Here is a 15,654-nt window from a genome sequence, read left to right as displayed (position 1 = left end):
TATGTTGTTCCTAGTGTCTCTCCGTACCATTCAGGACCTTAACCTTCTGGATGGAAGAGAAGCTTTCCAGGTGCCGTAAAGGCTTCCATTCTGGGGAACAGTGTTTATCTGGATTGTCTGCCAGCATTTGTCTCCTGAGTCTCCTCCTCCTCTTCTGTGCTTCCCATTCTGAGGGAATGCCCTCTTGTACGGGGTACGGCAGTTGTATTATGGTCAGTTGCTCCTGGCCTGATTTCTGTTTTCAATCCTTGCCTCTGCTCTGGCCTGTAATATGTTGATTTTGCAGTTTAACATTCAGAGTGGAATATTGCTTCTGAATTCTTGAGGCCTATTTCAATGTTGTCTCCAAGAGACCAATATTTATTGGGTTCTCTGTGCTCAGTATTATTAGGCTCATTTTACAAGTTGCTGAAATGAAATGTCCTAAGTCTGACATTTTGCATATGTAGCCCTACTTTCCTGAAGACTTAAATTACAGAGATGGAGTAAGTGTTCTCATGAAAAGTTGACACCCCCTCTTATACCAAATCTCTCATTATTAGGAATGTGGTGGAATATTACAGCATGTTCACATACTAGGATCCAGCATCATTACTTAAAAATGACTGAAGCAGAACTGAAGTGTGAACATGGGTAAATTTCAAAAAGCATGGAATTGTACAAAAAGGCAAATCACAGAAGATTCCGCTTGGTGTGTCATTGATGTAAACTTGGAAGTAGAGAAAGCTAGTGGGCATTCTTAAATTGGGAAGTGAAACATAGGAGTTCACTTTTACAAGTCTTCTGGAAATGACAGCAACAGGTTGCATTTTAAAAGACAAAGATAACAACTCTGTTTTAGTATCTAGAAAGCACACAGACAAGTGGTAACTGTCAGGAAGGAAAGCCTAGGAGTAAGCCAGCATAAACAGGGAACTCAAAACCTTTGGGAGCTGGCAGTGTCCAGAAACTCTGAACATGTGTGACCTGGTGCTAAAAACCAGGAACTGATTTGAAAATTTTTAGATGTGATTTTCTGCCAGCCATTTAGTAGAGGAAACAATAAAGTTAGATGTTGCCATTTTCTTCTAGCATAGTCATCATCAATTCAGGTAAGAGTCCTCTCCAGATACTAAAACTTTCGTTCCTATTCTTTAACAGGTTCCATGGTCTGAAAGCATAGCCCCACGAATCACTTGTTAATTATAAGGGGAACTGAACCTTCCTAACACAAATCTGGCAGGCAAAACCCTAACCAGATGGGTTTGCTGAGCTGTACAGAACTGAGTTTTTGAGTCCCTCCTTGTCTGAGGCAGAGAATATGGCATCATTCATAAAATATTCTCCCAAAATGCATGACCCTAACATAAGCATGAGGAAATGACCAGAAAATCTAAATTGGGAGACTTTACATCAGACATTAGACCTGTCATGTCAGTGTCATGAACCACTAAGATAGGTAAACCTAACACTATGAAGGATAGTTAGGGATAAATGGTATAGTTGAGGCCTGTGCCATGTATTAAATAATAACATGTATCCATATTAAGTCTGTAGAAAAGGATGCTGCTAAATTGTCTTTGAGATAGTGTACACAGGCAGGGTTTCCTTTCCATCTAGCAGGAAACTCCAAGTTCGTTTTCGTAAAAGAAAAAAACAGTGCAAGAATTATGGTATGGTTTACTGAACAAATCCAAGGAAACTAGAACATTCTGAAGACAGAGCAGTTGGATTAGTAGCAAGATGGCTCATCACGTACAAGCGAGTTGTATCAACCTGAGTTCAAGTCCCACGTCCTAAGACGGAAGGAAGAACATTGTCTCTGACCTCCACACACACCCTGTGACACATGCACACCCACCCATATACACAAACTATAACAAGAATAATAATAACGATGATGATGATACTGATGACGATAAATAAATTAAAAATAAATGTTGAGGACAGAGTGCTTAAATGAGTATGCACACTGAGAGGAGATCCTAATTTTCTCACGGCTTAACTCCTAGAACCCAAACAAACAAGCATGCCCCAGGTAGGAGACTAAAACATACTCTTTCTGAGCAAGCAAGAGCAACCTAACTCTCAGCAAAGGAAACTGAATTAACCAGCTTCATAATGGTACTAGATAGACCTGTGCAGCAGATTTACATAGATACTCATCACCTGGGGAGGGGCTAATATGAAAGACAGAAGCCTACATAAATAAGCAAATTACAGGAAAAAGCAACTTGGCTAAAACTAATGACTTAAGAACCTTACTACTGTCCTCAGAGATGTGAAACAAGAACAAAATGCTGTTTAAGAGTCGGACAGTTGCATCACACAAATAGTTTGGGGAAAATGAAAATAAATGCAATTGTTAATGGAAAAATTAGAATCTTACCCTGAATGCATTTTCTGTAAAGCAGGGCACAGGACAGTGGTGGCTACAGAAAAGGAAATGGCTGGCAACACTGGAGCTAGAGGCGGTGCTCTCGGTAGGTGTTCGCCTGCATTGTGTACCCAGCGTCATCTGCTTACGCCTGACTGCTGAAAAGCCATTTCAAACATGGGAGGTCTTGCAGGATTATTTTCCACAAACCCTTTGTCGGGAAGCTATGGAAGGCAAACAAAGGCAACAGAACAGGAGACAGGGTTCCAGCCTGGGCAGAGAGTCACTAGAGCGCAAAAGCAGCTAGACCAGATGGTGTGGAGGTAAGAAAGGCCTGGAGAGAAGGTTTTCCAAATGGGGAGATACATAGAGAATTTAATATATCAGTTCCTACCAAATGAGTCTCACCTATAAGTCAGCATGTGGAAAATAGAATTCATTCATTAACTCTAATAGAAACAAAACGTGGGCAGAAAGAGAAGGAATCCTAGAATGCTGTGTAAGTCACTAGTTTAAAAAGTATTCATGCAAAATACTGTGAATATTGAATATTGATCTGCAAATGTTGGCTGTTGGGAAACAAGGATGGAGTGACTATGTCCAATTCTGAGGATTAGTGCACAAAGCTTAAATCTGAAAAAATGAAGGAGTGATAATACAGTGTCACATGGCTGCTGCAAAATTCCCAAGAGCAGAGCCTGCTTTGTAGCTCTTCGGTAGTTTTTGGATCCTGGTTTGGCCTGTGCTGTGACCATAAACAGCAGGTGAGCCCTGGGTTAGAGCCATGTGCTATGAGTTCTTTAACTAGGACACTTTTGTCCCTAGTCTTGGAAACAGCATTCAGAATCAAGTAAAATGTATAAAGTAGCTGCTTTGAAAGAAAGGGTGATAGTATTTTTCAAGACAAATGTTTTTATGGTATTAGCGCTACACAATTTGACTTAAAAGAAAAAGATTTTGTTTAGCTTTGAAAGACAGGTTCTTGGGCTGGAGAGATGACTCAGCAGTTTAAGAGCACAGTCTGTTCTTCCAACAGTCCTGAGTTCAATTCCCAGCAACCATGGTGGCTCACAACCAACTATAGTGAGATCTGGTGCCCTCTTCTGGCATGCAGGTATACAGGCTGGCAGAACACTGTAGACAAAGTAAATAAATAAATCTTAAAAAAAAAAAGCAGGGTCTTGCATGGTAGCCAGGTTGAACTCTCAACAGTTTTTCCATCTCAGCCTCCTGGGATTGCAGGGGTGAGTCTCATGTAGTATTACACATGAGGAACGGCAGACTTCCTCAGCTTGAGCTCTGTGAGCCAAACCATCCTGGAGGAGACTTGGTAGTTACTGCTAAAGCCTCTAAGAAGTTGTAGTGTGGAGGCAGTTGTAGGCAGCATGTCTGATTGCGGTTGTGTCCTATAAAACTTTATTTATAGTAGGTCAGGGAAGACTTTGCTAAGTCTGCCACTCATCAGTGGTTTTCAGGCTGTTTCCTGAACTGCAGGGCATACAGAAGCTTCCTGTTGTGTGTTCAGGTTCAAGAGCTTTAAGGAAATCAATTTTCATATTCGCTTAGTATGTGAAGTCACACACCCACACACACACACTCTTCCTAAGAACTCCCGGCCTGCTGGTTGTCATCTGGCCCATTACTATTAAAAGTGTCGACTTTTTAAAAGGTGAGCTTGTCCTTTCTCCATGCTGCACCTGACCTTGCTTTGGGGTTTAAAAATCTCCAGGCATCACAGAGACCACTAAAGAAGGAATCTCACCTAAGGGACAATCCCTCAAGAGCTAAGCAAAGACAAAGCTTCGGTAAAAATGATCAGAGCAGCAAGACATTGTTTTTATCCAGGCCACAAACTTGTAGCTCGTCTCCAAGACAAGAACTGCTCTGTCCATCTAGCTAGCTAGCCTTCCACTTAGCATCCTAAAGTTAAAATTCAGAAGTGCAAACGTTGTCATGGGGACGCATAATAACACACTTATTTGAATTTTAAAATTAAACCAGACTTTTTCTGACAGAGTAAGTCAGATTTGGCTGATTGGGCTTGACAATCAGGACTAGCTTTGCCAATTAAGTTGTATGGTTATATTTTCCATAAATTGAAGAAGCTAAACTGAAACTCTTGAGGCTTTAAAACATATTTAAAGCCTGTATTGTATTTGGTGTGCAGTCACTACCAACTCGGGCTTTGCTATTGATTATACCAGCTGAAAGGTGATGTTCTCTGAAAAGTCTTAGGACATCAGAGTGCTGCTGCTGTCTATGGATGTGGAGATGAAATGAAATCATTAAAACATGCATGAAAATGAAAGGCAGGAAATTTGAGGCAGTTGTTGCTGGAGGAGAATGTAGGAGAGGCCTTTGGGAGCCTGTATCATATCAGCAAGTTTTAATCCATTCCATTTGATAGTAGACACATAGGACTGTATTCTTAGCTGTATTATTTTTGTTCATGAAGTGTTCTGTTTAAAAAGAATCCCATGAGTGCTGCACTTATAGCCCAGGTAGTAGAACGTAGCAGGCTTGGCCAGGATTCAGTTCCCAGCACTGCATAAGCCAGGCAAGGGGACATCCTGTCATCCCAGTGCTCTGAAAGTGAAAGGACCCAAGATCATCCTCAGCCACATAATAAGATTGAGACCCTGCCACAATAAGATAAATAAACAAAACAACAACTTGCAATCATATTTTAAGAGATCAGTTTGAATCTCTGGTACAAAAATAAGACATTCTTTTTAAAATACAGTACTATTCAGGCAATATAATCTGATTATGGTTCCCCTCCCCCAACTCCTCCCAGATCCTCCCCACCTACCCAGAATCCAAACCCTTCCTTTCTCACATGAGATGCTCTTAAACTAATAAATGAGATACTTGAAATTCAAACATGCTTAAGCATATAAAGAATTTTTCTAGCAACATACATAGAAAACAAATCAACAGGACTTAATTTTTTCTTTTTTAAATTTTTTTAATATTTATTTATTTATATAGTATTCTGCCTGTGTGCCAGAGGAGGGCACCAGATCTCATTATAGATGTTTATGAAGCACCATGTGGTTGCTGGGAATTGAACTCGGGACCTCTGGAAGAGCAACCAGTACTCTTAACTTCTGAGCCATCCCTCCAGCCCCCTTTTATAATTTTTTTATTTATTGTAATTTATTCACTTTGTATCCCAGCTGTAGGTTCCTCCCTCATCCCCTCCCAATCCTGCCCGCCCTCCCTCTTCTCCTCCCATGCCCCATTCCCAGTCCACAATAGGGGAGGTCTTCTCCCCTTCCATCTGTCCCTAGCCTATCAGGTCTCATCAGGACTGGCTGCATTGTCTTCCACTGTGGCCTGGTAAGGCTGCTTCCCTCTCAGGGAGGTGATCAAAGAGCTAGCCACTGAGTTCATATCAGAGACAGTCCCTGTTCCCATTACTAGGGAACCCACTTGGACACTGAGATGCCATGGGTGTCATCTGTACAGGGGTTTTAGGTTTTCTCCATGCATGGTCTTTGGTTGGAGTATCCAGTCTCAGAAAAGACCCCTGTGCCAGGATTTTTTGGTTCTGTTGCTCCAGTCCCCTCCAGGTCTTTTATCTCCCCTTTATTTCATAGGATTCTCTGCACTCTACCCAAAGATGTACAGATTTTAGTATTTTATCTTATATTGTATGTCTAATTTCCACTTACAAATGAGTATATTCCATGTGTGTCTTTCTGCTTCTGGGATACCTCACTGAGGATGATCTCTTCTAGTTCCCAACATTTGCCTGCAAATTTCATGATTTCCTTGTTTTTAGTTGCTGACTAGTATTCCATTGTGTAAATGTACCACAATTTTTGTATCCATTCCTCAATTGAGGGACATCTGGGTTGTTTCTAGATTCTGGCTATTACGAATAAAACTGCTACGGACATGGTTGAACATATGTTGTATACTTGAGCATATTTTGGATGTATGCCTAGGAGAGGTATAGCTGGATCTTGAGGTAGCACTATTCCTAATTGTCTCAGAAAGCGTCAGATTGATTTCCAAAGTGGTTGTAGAAGTTTACATTCCCACAAGCAAGGGTGAGGGTTCCCCTTTCTCCACATTCTCTCCAGCATGTGTTGTCACTTGAGTTCTTGATCTTAGCCATTCTGATGGATGTAAGGTGAACTCTCAGGGTCATTTTGATTTGCATTTTCTTGATGACTAAGGATATTGAGCATTTCTTTGAGTGTTTTCCTGCCATTCCATATTCCTCTATTGAGAAGTCTCTGTTTAGCTCTGTACCCCATTTTTTAATTGGATTACTTGATTTGTTGCTTTTTAACTGCTTGAATTCTTTATATATTCTGGATATTAGCCCTCTGTCAGATAAAGGGTTGGTGAAGATCCTTTCCCAATGTGTAGGCTGTCATTTTGTTCTGGTGACAGTGTCCTTTGCTTACAGAAGCTTTCATTTTCATGAGGTCCCATTTATTGATTGTTGATCTTAGAGCCTGTGGTGTTGGTGTTCGGTTAAGGAAATTGTCTCCTGTGCCAGTGAGTTCAAGGCTCTTCCCCACTTTTTCTTCTAACAGGTTTAGTGTATCTGGTTTTATATTGAGGTCTTTGATCCACTTGGACTTTAGTTTTATGCAGGGTGATAAGTATGGATCTATTTGCATTTTTCGACATGTAGACATCCAGTTAGAACAGCACCATTTGTTGAAGATGCTATCTCTTTTCCATTGTATGGTTTTGGCATCTTTGTCAAAAATCAGGTGTCCAAAAGTGTGTGGGTTTATTTCTGGGTCTTCTATTCGATTCCATTGACCGGCCAGCCAGTTTCTATGCCAATACAATGCAGTTTTTATTACTGTACTTCTATAGTACAGCTTTAGATCAGGGATGGAGATACCTCCAGAAAAATCTTTTATTGTAGAGGATTATTTTGGCGATTCTGGGTTTCTTGTTATTCCATATGAAATTGATAATTTTTCTTTCAAGGTCTGTAAAGAATTGTGTTGGTAATTTGATGGGAATTCCATTGAATCTGTAGATTATTTTTGGTAAGATGGCCATTTTTGCTATGTTAATCCTGCCAAGCCATGAGCATGGGAGATCTTTCCAGCTTCTTGATATTTTTTTCCTACAAGTCTTTGACCTGCTTGGTTAGAGTTACACCATGCTACTTTATGTCATTTGTGGCTATTGTGAAGGGTGTTGTTTCCCTAATTTCTTTCTCAGCCCATTTGTCTTCTGTATACAGAAGGGCTACTATTTTTTTGAGTTAATTTTGTATCCAGCCACTTTGCTGAAGGTGTTCATCAGCTGTAGGAGTCCCCTAGTAGCATTTTTGGGGTCACTCATGTACACTATTATATCATCTGCAAATAGTGATACTTTGACTTCTTCCTTTCCAAACTGAATCTCCTTCCTCTCTTTTAATTGTCTTATTGCTATAATAAGAGGAGGTATGGACAGAGTTTACAGCCTTGTTTTGTCCCTGATTTCAGTGGGATTGATTTAAGTTTCTCTACATTTAGTTTGATGTTGGCTATAGGCTTGCTGTATGTTGTCTTTGTTTAGATGTGTGCCTTATATCCCTGATCTCTCCAGGACTTTAAAGACAAATGAATGTTCAGTTTTATCAAATGCTTTTTCAGGTTATCATGGGTTTTTTTTTCTTTCAGTTTTTTTTTATATGGTGGATCACATTGATGGATTTCCGTATATTGAACCACCCCTGCATACTTGGGATGAAGCCTACTTGGTCATAGTGGATGATATCTTTGATGTGTTCTTGGATTTGGTTTGCGAGTAATTTGTTGAGTATTTTTTCATCAATGTTTATCAGGGTTATTGGCCTGACATTCTCTTTCTTTGTTGGTTCTCGGAGGCTTAGGTATCATGGTGAATGTAATTTCATGGAGTGAGTTTGGTGATGTTCCTTCTGTTTCTATTTTGTGGAATAGATTGAAGAGTATTGGTGTCAGCTCTTTTTTGAAGGTCTGGTAGAATTCTGCACTGAAACCATCTGGTCCTGGGCTTATTTTGGATGGGAGACTTTTGATTACAGTTTCTATTTCCTTAGGGCATATAGAACTCTCTGATTTATTTACCTGATCTTGATTCAGCTTTAATAAGTGGAATCAATCAAGAAAATTTTCCATTGTATTTATATTTTCAAATTTTGTGGCTTATAGGTTTTTGAAGTAAGACCTAATGATTGCTTAGTTTTTCTCAGTGTCTGTTGTTATTCCCCCTTTTCATTTCTGATTTTGTTGATTTGGATAGTGTCTCTCTGCCTTTTAGTTAGTTTGGCTAAGGGTTTGTCTATCTTGTTGATTTTTTTCAAAGAACCAGCTCTTGGTTCCATTGATTCTTTGAATTGTTTTATTTGTTTCTAATTTATTGATTTCTGCCCTGAGTTTGATTATTTCCATCTGTCTACTACTCTTGGGGGTGTCTGATTCTTTTTTTTTCTAAGACTTTCAGGTGAGTTGTTAAGTTGCTTGAATGAGATATTTCAAATTTCTTCTTGAAGGTGCTCAGCGCTATGAACTTTCCTCTTAGTACTGCTTTTCTTGTGTTCTGTAAGTTTGGGTATGTTGTGCCTTCATTTTCACTAAATTCTAGGAAGTCTTTATTTATTTTTTTTCTTTATCTCTTCCCTGACCCAACCGTCATTGAGTAACTAGTTGTTCAGTTTCCATGTGTATAGGCTCTTTGCTATTTCTATTGTTGAGAGCTAGCTTTAGTCCATAGTGGTCAGATAGGATACAAGGATTATTTCAGTCTTCTTGTATCTGTTGAGGCTTGCTTTATGACCAACTATATGGTCTATTTTGGAGACGGTTCCATGAGGTGCTGAGAAGAAGGTAAATTATTTTGTGTTTGGGTGTAAGGTTCTGTAGATGTCTGTTAGGTCCATTTTATTCATGACCTTGTTAGAGTCATTGTTTCTTTGTTTAGTTTCTGTTTTGTTGACCTGTTCCTTGTTGAGAGTGGGGTGGGGGTTGATGTCTCCCACTGTTAATGTGTGGGGACCTATGTGTGGTTTAAGCTTTATTAATGTTTCTTTTACAAATGTGGGTGCCCTTGAATTTGGGGCATAGATGTTCAGAATTGTGATGTCTTGGTGAAATTTTCCTTTGATAAATATGAAGTGACCTTCCCCATCTCTTTTGATTAATTTTGGTTGAAAGTCTATTTTATCAGATATTAGAATGGCTACTCTTGCTTGCTTCTTGGGCCCATTTGCCTGGAAAACTGTCTTCTAGCCCTTTACTCTCAGGGAATGTCTATCTTTGTGACTTAGGTAAGTTTCTTATATACATCAGATTGTCGGATCTTATTTACACATCCATTCTGTTAGTCAATGTCTTTTTATTGGAGATTTGAGTCCATTGATGTTGATAGATCCTTTGATTTTGCTGTTGGTTGTGGTAGTATGTTTGTGAGCCTTACTACTTTTCATTTTGCTGTAGTGAGGTTATTTATTGACTGTGTTTTTCTGAATGTAGTTAGCTTTCTTAGGTTGTATTTTTCCTTCTAGTATCTTCTGTAATGCTGGATTTGTGTGTAGGTATTGTTGAAATTTGTTTTGTCATTGAATATCTTGTTTTCTCCATCTATGATGACTGAGAGTTTTGCTGGGTATAGTAGTCTGGGCTGACATCTGTGTTCTCTTGGCGTCTGCATGATAACCGTCCAGGCCCTTCTGGCTTTCATAGTCTCTGTTGAGAAGTCAGGTATGATTCTGATGCGTTTACCTTTATATGTTACTTGGCCTTTTTCCCTTGCAGCTTTTAGTATTTTTTCTTTGTTCTGTATACTTACTGTTTTGATTATTATGTGGAGGGAGGATTTTCTTTTCTGCTCTAATTTATCAGATATTCTGTAGGCCTCTTGTATGCTTATAGGCCTCTCTAAATTGGGGAAGTTTTCTTCTATGATTTTGTTGAAAGTATTTTCTGGGGCTTGGAGATGGGAATCTTCTTTTTCCTCTATTCCTGTTATTCTTGGGTTTTGACTTTTCATGTTGTCTTGGGTTTCTTAGATGGTTTGTGTCAAGAATTTTTTAGATTTAACATGTTCTTTGACAGATACATCGATTTCTTCCTCTTCCACACTTGAGATTCTTTCTTCCATCTCTTGTAGTCTGTTGGTTATGTGTACCTTTGTAGTTTTGGTTTTCTTCCCTAAGTTCTTCCTCTCCGTGATTTCCTCCATTTGTGTTTTCTTTAATTTTTCCAATTCTATCTTCAGATCTTGAACTGTTTTGTTGATATCCTTCAGCTGTCTGACTGTATTTTCCTGTTTTTCCTTCAATTTCTTCACCTGTTTGTTTGAACGTTCTTCTGTTTCATTTATTTCTTTCAGTGATTTAATTTTTTGCCTCTCTGATGGCCAGAAACTGTTCAGCTGCATCTTATGGATAGCCATACTCTGCTTGACTTTATCTTCCTCTATTTCTTTATGGATGGCCCTAATCTGTTTGACTTTATCATCTTCTATTTCTTTACAGATGGCCATAACCTGTTTGACTTTATCTTTCTCTATTTTTGATGCATTTTATTTGTTTCCTCCATTATCCTCTTCATAAGCATAGACGGAAGGTCATCTTCTTGAATTTCTTTTATGATAGGGTGTCCAGAGCTACTTGCCCCTGTATAACTGGGTTCTGGAGATGCCATATTGCTTTGGCTTTTTGTTGGTTGTGCTTTTACACTGACCTCTACCCATCTGGCTGTTTCAGGTGTTGTTTAGTTAGTTTCTGGTGCCTGCTAGAATTCTAGGCTGTGGATAATCTTCTTGGCACGAAAATGGTTGTTCCTGAAGGAGGCCTCCTCAGATTTTTTGGTATGGTCACTGAATGGCTGGTGCTTCTCAGGAATTGCCACAGCCCTCAGGTGTATGGATGTGTATGTTAACTGTGGTTGTTGGTAGTCAAGAGGGCTCTCCTCTCACTAGGAGAAGTCCTGGAGACAGATGCCCTACCGCTGGGTTTCTTGCTCTGAGTTTACTGAGCTGCTGCCGCCGCTGCTCTTACACTGTCTTTGCTGGGCACAGCTGTCTTGAAGAATCAGGGAGCCCTGCAGTTTGGTCAGTTTGGCTAGAGAGATAGGTTGTGACTTGGAGCAGCATCTGGGGGCTGATCCCATGGGTCTCAGGCTTGTGTATGTCTGAGGTTGGAATTCTGCCCCAGAACCCAAGCAGTAATCAGTGGCAGATGAGCGCAGCACTCAGGTGTATGGCAGGAGGTTAGAGCCTAGAACCCACGGGAGCCCAGAAACTTTTCCGGAGCTGGGTGTCCTGAAATTGGACCTGATGTTTCCCCACCGTGGGGTGTCTTCCCAACAGGAAGACCCAGTCTGTGGTGTTTGGGGGTCCACAGTTCAGTCTAGGATGGTGAGTAGAGCACGCAGGTGCAGGCAAGTGTCCCCAAGCTGGGGGCTGGGCACCTGCAGGAACCCGGGGAACTTTTCTGGAGGACTTTTCGAGGTGGGGGGTGAGGGGAGGTCGGTTGAGTGCCCTGAGGTCAGACAGACCTGATGTTTCCCTCACCATGGGGTTTCCTCCCACCAGGGAAACCTGGTCTCTGGTGCCCTGGGGCCCACAGTTCTGTCTGGGACAGTGAGTCCGGCATGCAGGTGTGTGGCTCTGGGCCTGGGACCTTTTCCAGGGATTGTCTCGGTGACCTAATGTTGGTCCTGATTGCTTCCTTCACTGTGGGGTTTTCTCTCAACTGGAAATCTGTCTCTGTTGTTGTGGGGCAGTTCAGTCTGGAATGGTGATCAGAGCATGCAGGTGTGTGGCTGTGGGCTGGCTACTGAGCACCTGCCCGGACCGGGGAACTTTTCCAGGTGCCCTGAGAATGGACCTGATTGCTTCCCAGACTGTGGGGTTTCCTCTCACCTGGGAAACACAATCGCTGTTGTTTTAGGGCTGAGAGTTTGGTCTGTTGAGTGCAGTCACTGCTGTCCTGCTCATCAGACACAGTGCCCTCTCGGCACCGCCGTCTTGGATCCAGGACTTAATTTTTAAAATTCCTTCTAAACGTTGTCACGCTTAGTTAGGTTTATTGTTTATTCAGTTACCATCGATACCTCACATGAACTGAGAAGTTAACATACTCTTCTCTGTGTACTTCCGTAGTACACACCGTCCTGGTCGAAATGCAAATAGTGTTATATTCGGTATCTAATTTTAGTATCTTTTCTCCTGTGAAACTGGCCCAATATGATAAAGCCTCAAAGAAAATCTACTTGCATGTTACCTTTAGAGACTGGGTCTCAACACAGCTTTCAGAGGCGTGCTGTGTGTTCCTTGACAAGTGTCCTGGGATCCTGTGCTTGCCAGGCTCAGCACCATGCTCAGTACCACGTTCTTCATTCAGCTCCTGCCATTTCCATCGCCCCAGAAAAAGACGTGGCTGACAGTTTGCCACCATCACAAGAGACAGTCATTGGACAGTTGTTCACCGTACCTAGCTCTTCTCTCCCTGTCTCTGATCAGGTGCAAAGGTCAGGGCTGGCTCCCAATAACAATGCTGCAGCCCAGCAGTGTATGCCTTCCAGCCTAGCTGCGGTGTTCTGTCCTTTTATCTTATTTTAATGTTAGTAATAAAAATAATGTTACTCTTAAAAGACAGAAGTAACAAATTACCCCAAACCTTCTGGCTGGTCCCACAACTCTGTTTTAACAAGTTAATTCACTCACACGAGTGTTGGCAGTTTGTTGCTGGCAGGGAGTCCTTGCCCTCATGTTGGGCTTTTAACTAAACTACCACAATAAATGAACACACACACACATGCCAGCACACAGATACATCATTGGAGAGGCCATGTCTCCCTATGCCTTCTTTGGTGTTCACCTTCAGCCTGTGAAAACAGAAAGAATATAAAATTCACCTTGCTTTTTAGAGAGCCCTCTTAAGAGGTGAAAATGAATCCTGGGAGCATTTTGAGCTTCAAGCCTGGGTCAGTGTTCTTCACGGCTAAGGCCATCTGCCTCCTGTCTGCAAGTGTATTAGTATTCACGAATTGTTCAAGAGCTGTTTGTTCACATTTCATATGATCCTCCCTCTTTGCATTTTTGTTCTTTTAAGATTTTGCGTATGAGTGTTCTGTCTCTCTGTACCCCTGCATGCCAGAAGAGGGCATCTGATCACAGTGTAGATGGTTGTGAGCCACCATGCGGGTGCTGGCATTGAGCTCAGGACCTCTGGACAAGCAACCACTGCTCTTAACCCCAGAGCCATCTCTCCAACCCACCTCCTCCTTTTCAAATCACTGATTTTAGAGTGTTGTTAAGAAGCATCCTGTCGATTTTAAGGCTCTCACTTTTTCTCAGTTTGGAGAGCTGCTCCCACATCTGACTGTGTAAGCAGAGCTATGCATTTTATTCTTAGCACAGTTTTCCATCAATTTTGACCTTCATCTGTCTTTTAAGGAACAGAATATAAAAGGGTTTTTAAATAAGTTGTAAGTCAGGTGCTGTTATTTGTTAATTTTAGACTTATTTCTGCTCTGCATCAAAACATACTAAGTATATATTGAATAGTTCTGAATAGGTAACCTAAGCCATATCATCATCAGTCACTAAGATGAGTCTCACTTAGGTTTGAAAGCCAGCCTTAGGTCCAGATTGGGAAAGGTTGATGGAGTTAAAATGGGGATAATTTCTCTAAATCTACACTTTTCTTATTATTTCATCAAATATCCTGACTTTTGCTACTCATTCCTTCAATTCTAGAGAGGTAATGATTTTGTACAATCTAAATTTAAAGAAAAGCATGACTGATAATCACCTACGTGTGATCTAAGCTTTCATGGGAAAAGTACATTGATTCGCATTGGTGAGGCACCTTCTGGAATGCCAAGGCATAGCTGATCATCACAGATGGTATCATACTGTTAGGCATGCTTGATTTATTCTCAAAGGTGGATCCCAGTTGCGATAAAATGGTAAGCCTATGATAACCCTATAGTAATAGGAACTAGGAGTTTATGTGCTGTTTTTTCATACCTTTATTGTGTTCCTGTGTCCGAGCATACTCCATTGCCTTCTCTATCCTAATGTCACTGTGATGTTTTTTTTTTTTTTAAACTAGCAAACAGATATGTTATCTAGAACAGTTCTCAATCCCTGTGATACATGAGTAGGTGGTGAAATGAAATTACTGGGTTGCAGAATTTTTTTTTTAATGAAGTAGGAGGGACATGTTGTAGCAAATAGAAGCCGACAGGACAGCAGCACCCTAAGAATAACTCGGCCATGTGCGTGTGTGTTTGTGTATACCAGTGGCCTCAGATGTTATATCAAACTCTAATGACCAGCTAGACTTTTACTCTGGTCCTCAGGTGTTTGGTTAAAATTCTGTCTAGTCTAGATTGTGGCACACAGTTTCACCTTAAATGATACTACTCTAAGACTGAAACCCTGAGGCTGCTTACAGGGTGCCAGTTTAAGATGCAGGTATAGCAAGGGGGTTCCAAAAAGGACCTAAGAGCACAAGAAATATTCCCAGGAATTGGCAGGTGTGATTGCATATGATTCAGAAGATCCCGGACTGTAGAGAAGATAATTGGTAGCATGCAAAGCTAGCCTGCAGCATGGGAAGTAATCCCTGCCAGTGCTCTACCTGATGGAGGACTGATTTGTCTCCAGAATATATAAAGAATTAGAAAAGCCAAATCATCCAGTTAGCAAATGGGCAAGTGGATTGCACAGCTACTTCTCAAAGGAAGAAATACAAGTGACTAATAAATATTTGGGAAAATGTTCAGTGTTTACCAACAAGGAACTGTAAATTAAAACTGTGTTGGGATTCCATCTCACACCAGTAAGAATCATCAAGAAAACAAACAATAAATGTTGACAAGGATTTGGGAAATGGGAACTCTGATGCAGTGCTGGTGGGAGCAGAAACCGGGGCAGCCATTGTGGAAATGAGTTTGGAAGTGACTCAAAAAAACAAAAACCTGGAAGAGAACTAGCGTGCAACCGGAAGGACTCCAAGCCAGCATAAAACAGATGCACATCTGTGTTTACTGCCGCCTGTTCACGGTAGCCAAGATGTGGAACTAGCTGAGATGCTGCTCATCAACACACGAGGGGATAAAGCAAGGGTGGCACGCACACACAGGCACATTTTATTCGGTGACAAGGAAGGATGAAATAATGTCATTTGCAGGAAAATTAACTGATTGAAGAGCATCATGTCAAGTGAAATAAGCCACCATACAGTACCTCAAAGTAGAGCAGGAACTAAGAGGAGGGAGGAATTATAAGAGACAGGGTCTTTTCTGAGACTGACATTCAACCAAGGACCATGT

At 41.0% G+C, this 15,654-nt stretch overlaps 1 protein-coding gene across 3 annotated transcripts in view; it reads left to right on the top strand.

The window, feature by feature from the left end:
* Positions 1 to 15,654, top strand: part of Ndufaf2 (NADH:ubiquinone oxidoreductase complex assembly factor 2) — a 119,595-nt gene that overhangs the window by 79,759 nt on the left and 24,182 nt on the right. Inside the window, exon 4 of one of the 3 annotated variants that reach the window (XM_060385703.1) lies at positions 2,394 to 2,462. The exons of 1 other annotated variant lie outside the window; for it this stretch is intronic. In XM_060385703.1, coding sequence (XP_060241686.1) covers positions 2,394 to 2,462 — 69 coding nt within the window. Of the gene's footprint in view, positions 1 to 2,390; positions 2,463 to 15,654 lie in introns of all 3 variants that reach the window. One more of the 3 variants, XM_060385702.1, reaches the window with a different exon arrangement.

This window comes from Meriones unguiculatus, chromosome 6 (genome assembly GCF_030254825.1).
Source record: "Meriones unguiculatus strain TT.TT164.6M chromosome 6, Bangor_MerUng_6.1, whole genome shotgun sequence".
In the NCBI taxonomy this organism is placed as follows: domain Eukaryota; kingdom Metazoa; phylum Chordata; class Mammalia; order Rodentia; family Muridae; genus Meriones; species Meriones unguiculatus.
The sequence above is the reverse complement of the archived record's forward strand: the minus strand, read 5'-3'. Positions and strand labels throughout refer to the sequence as shown.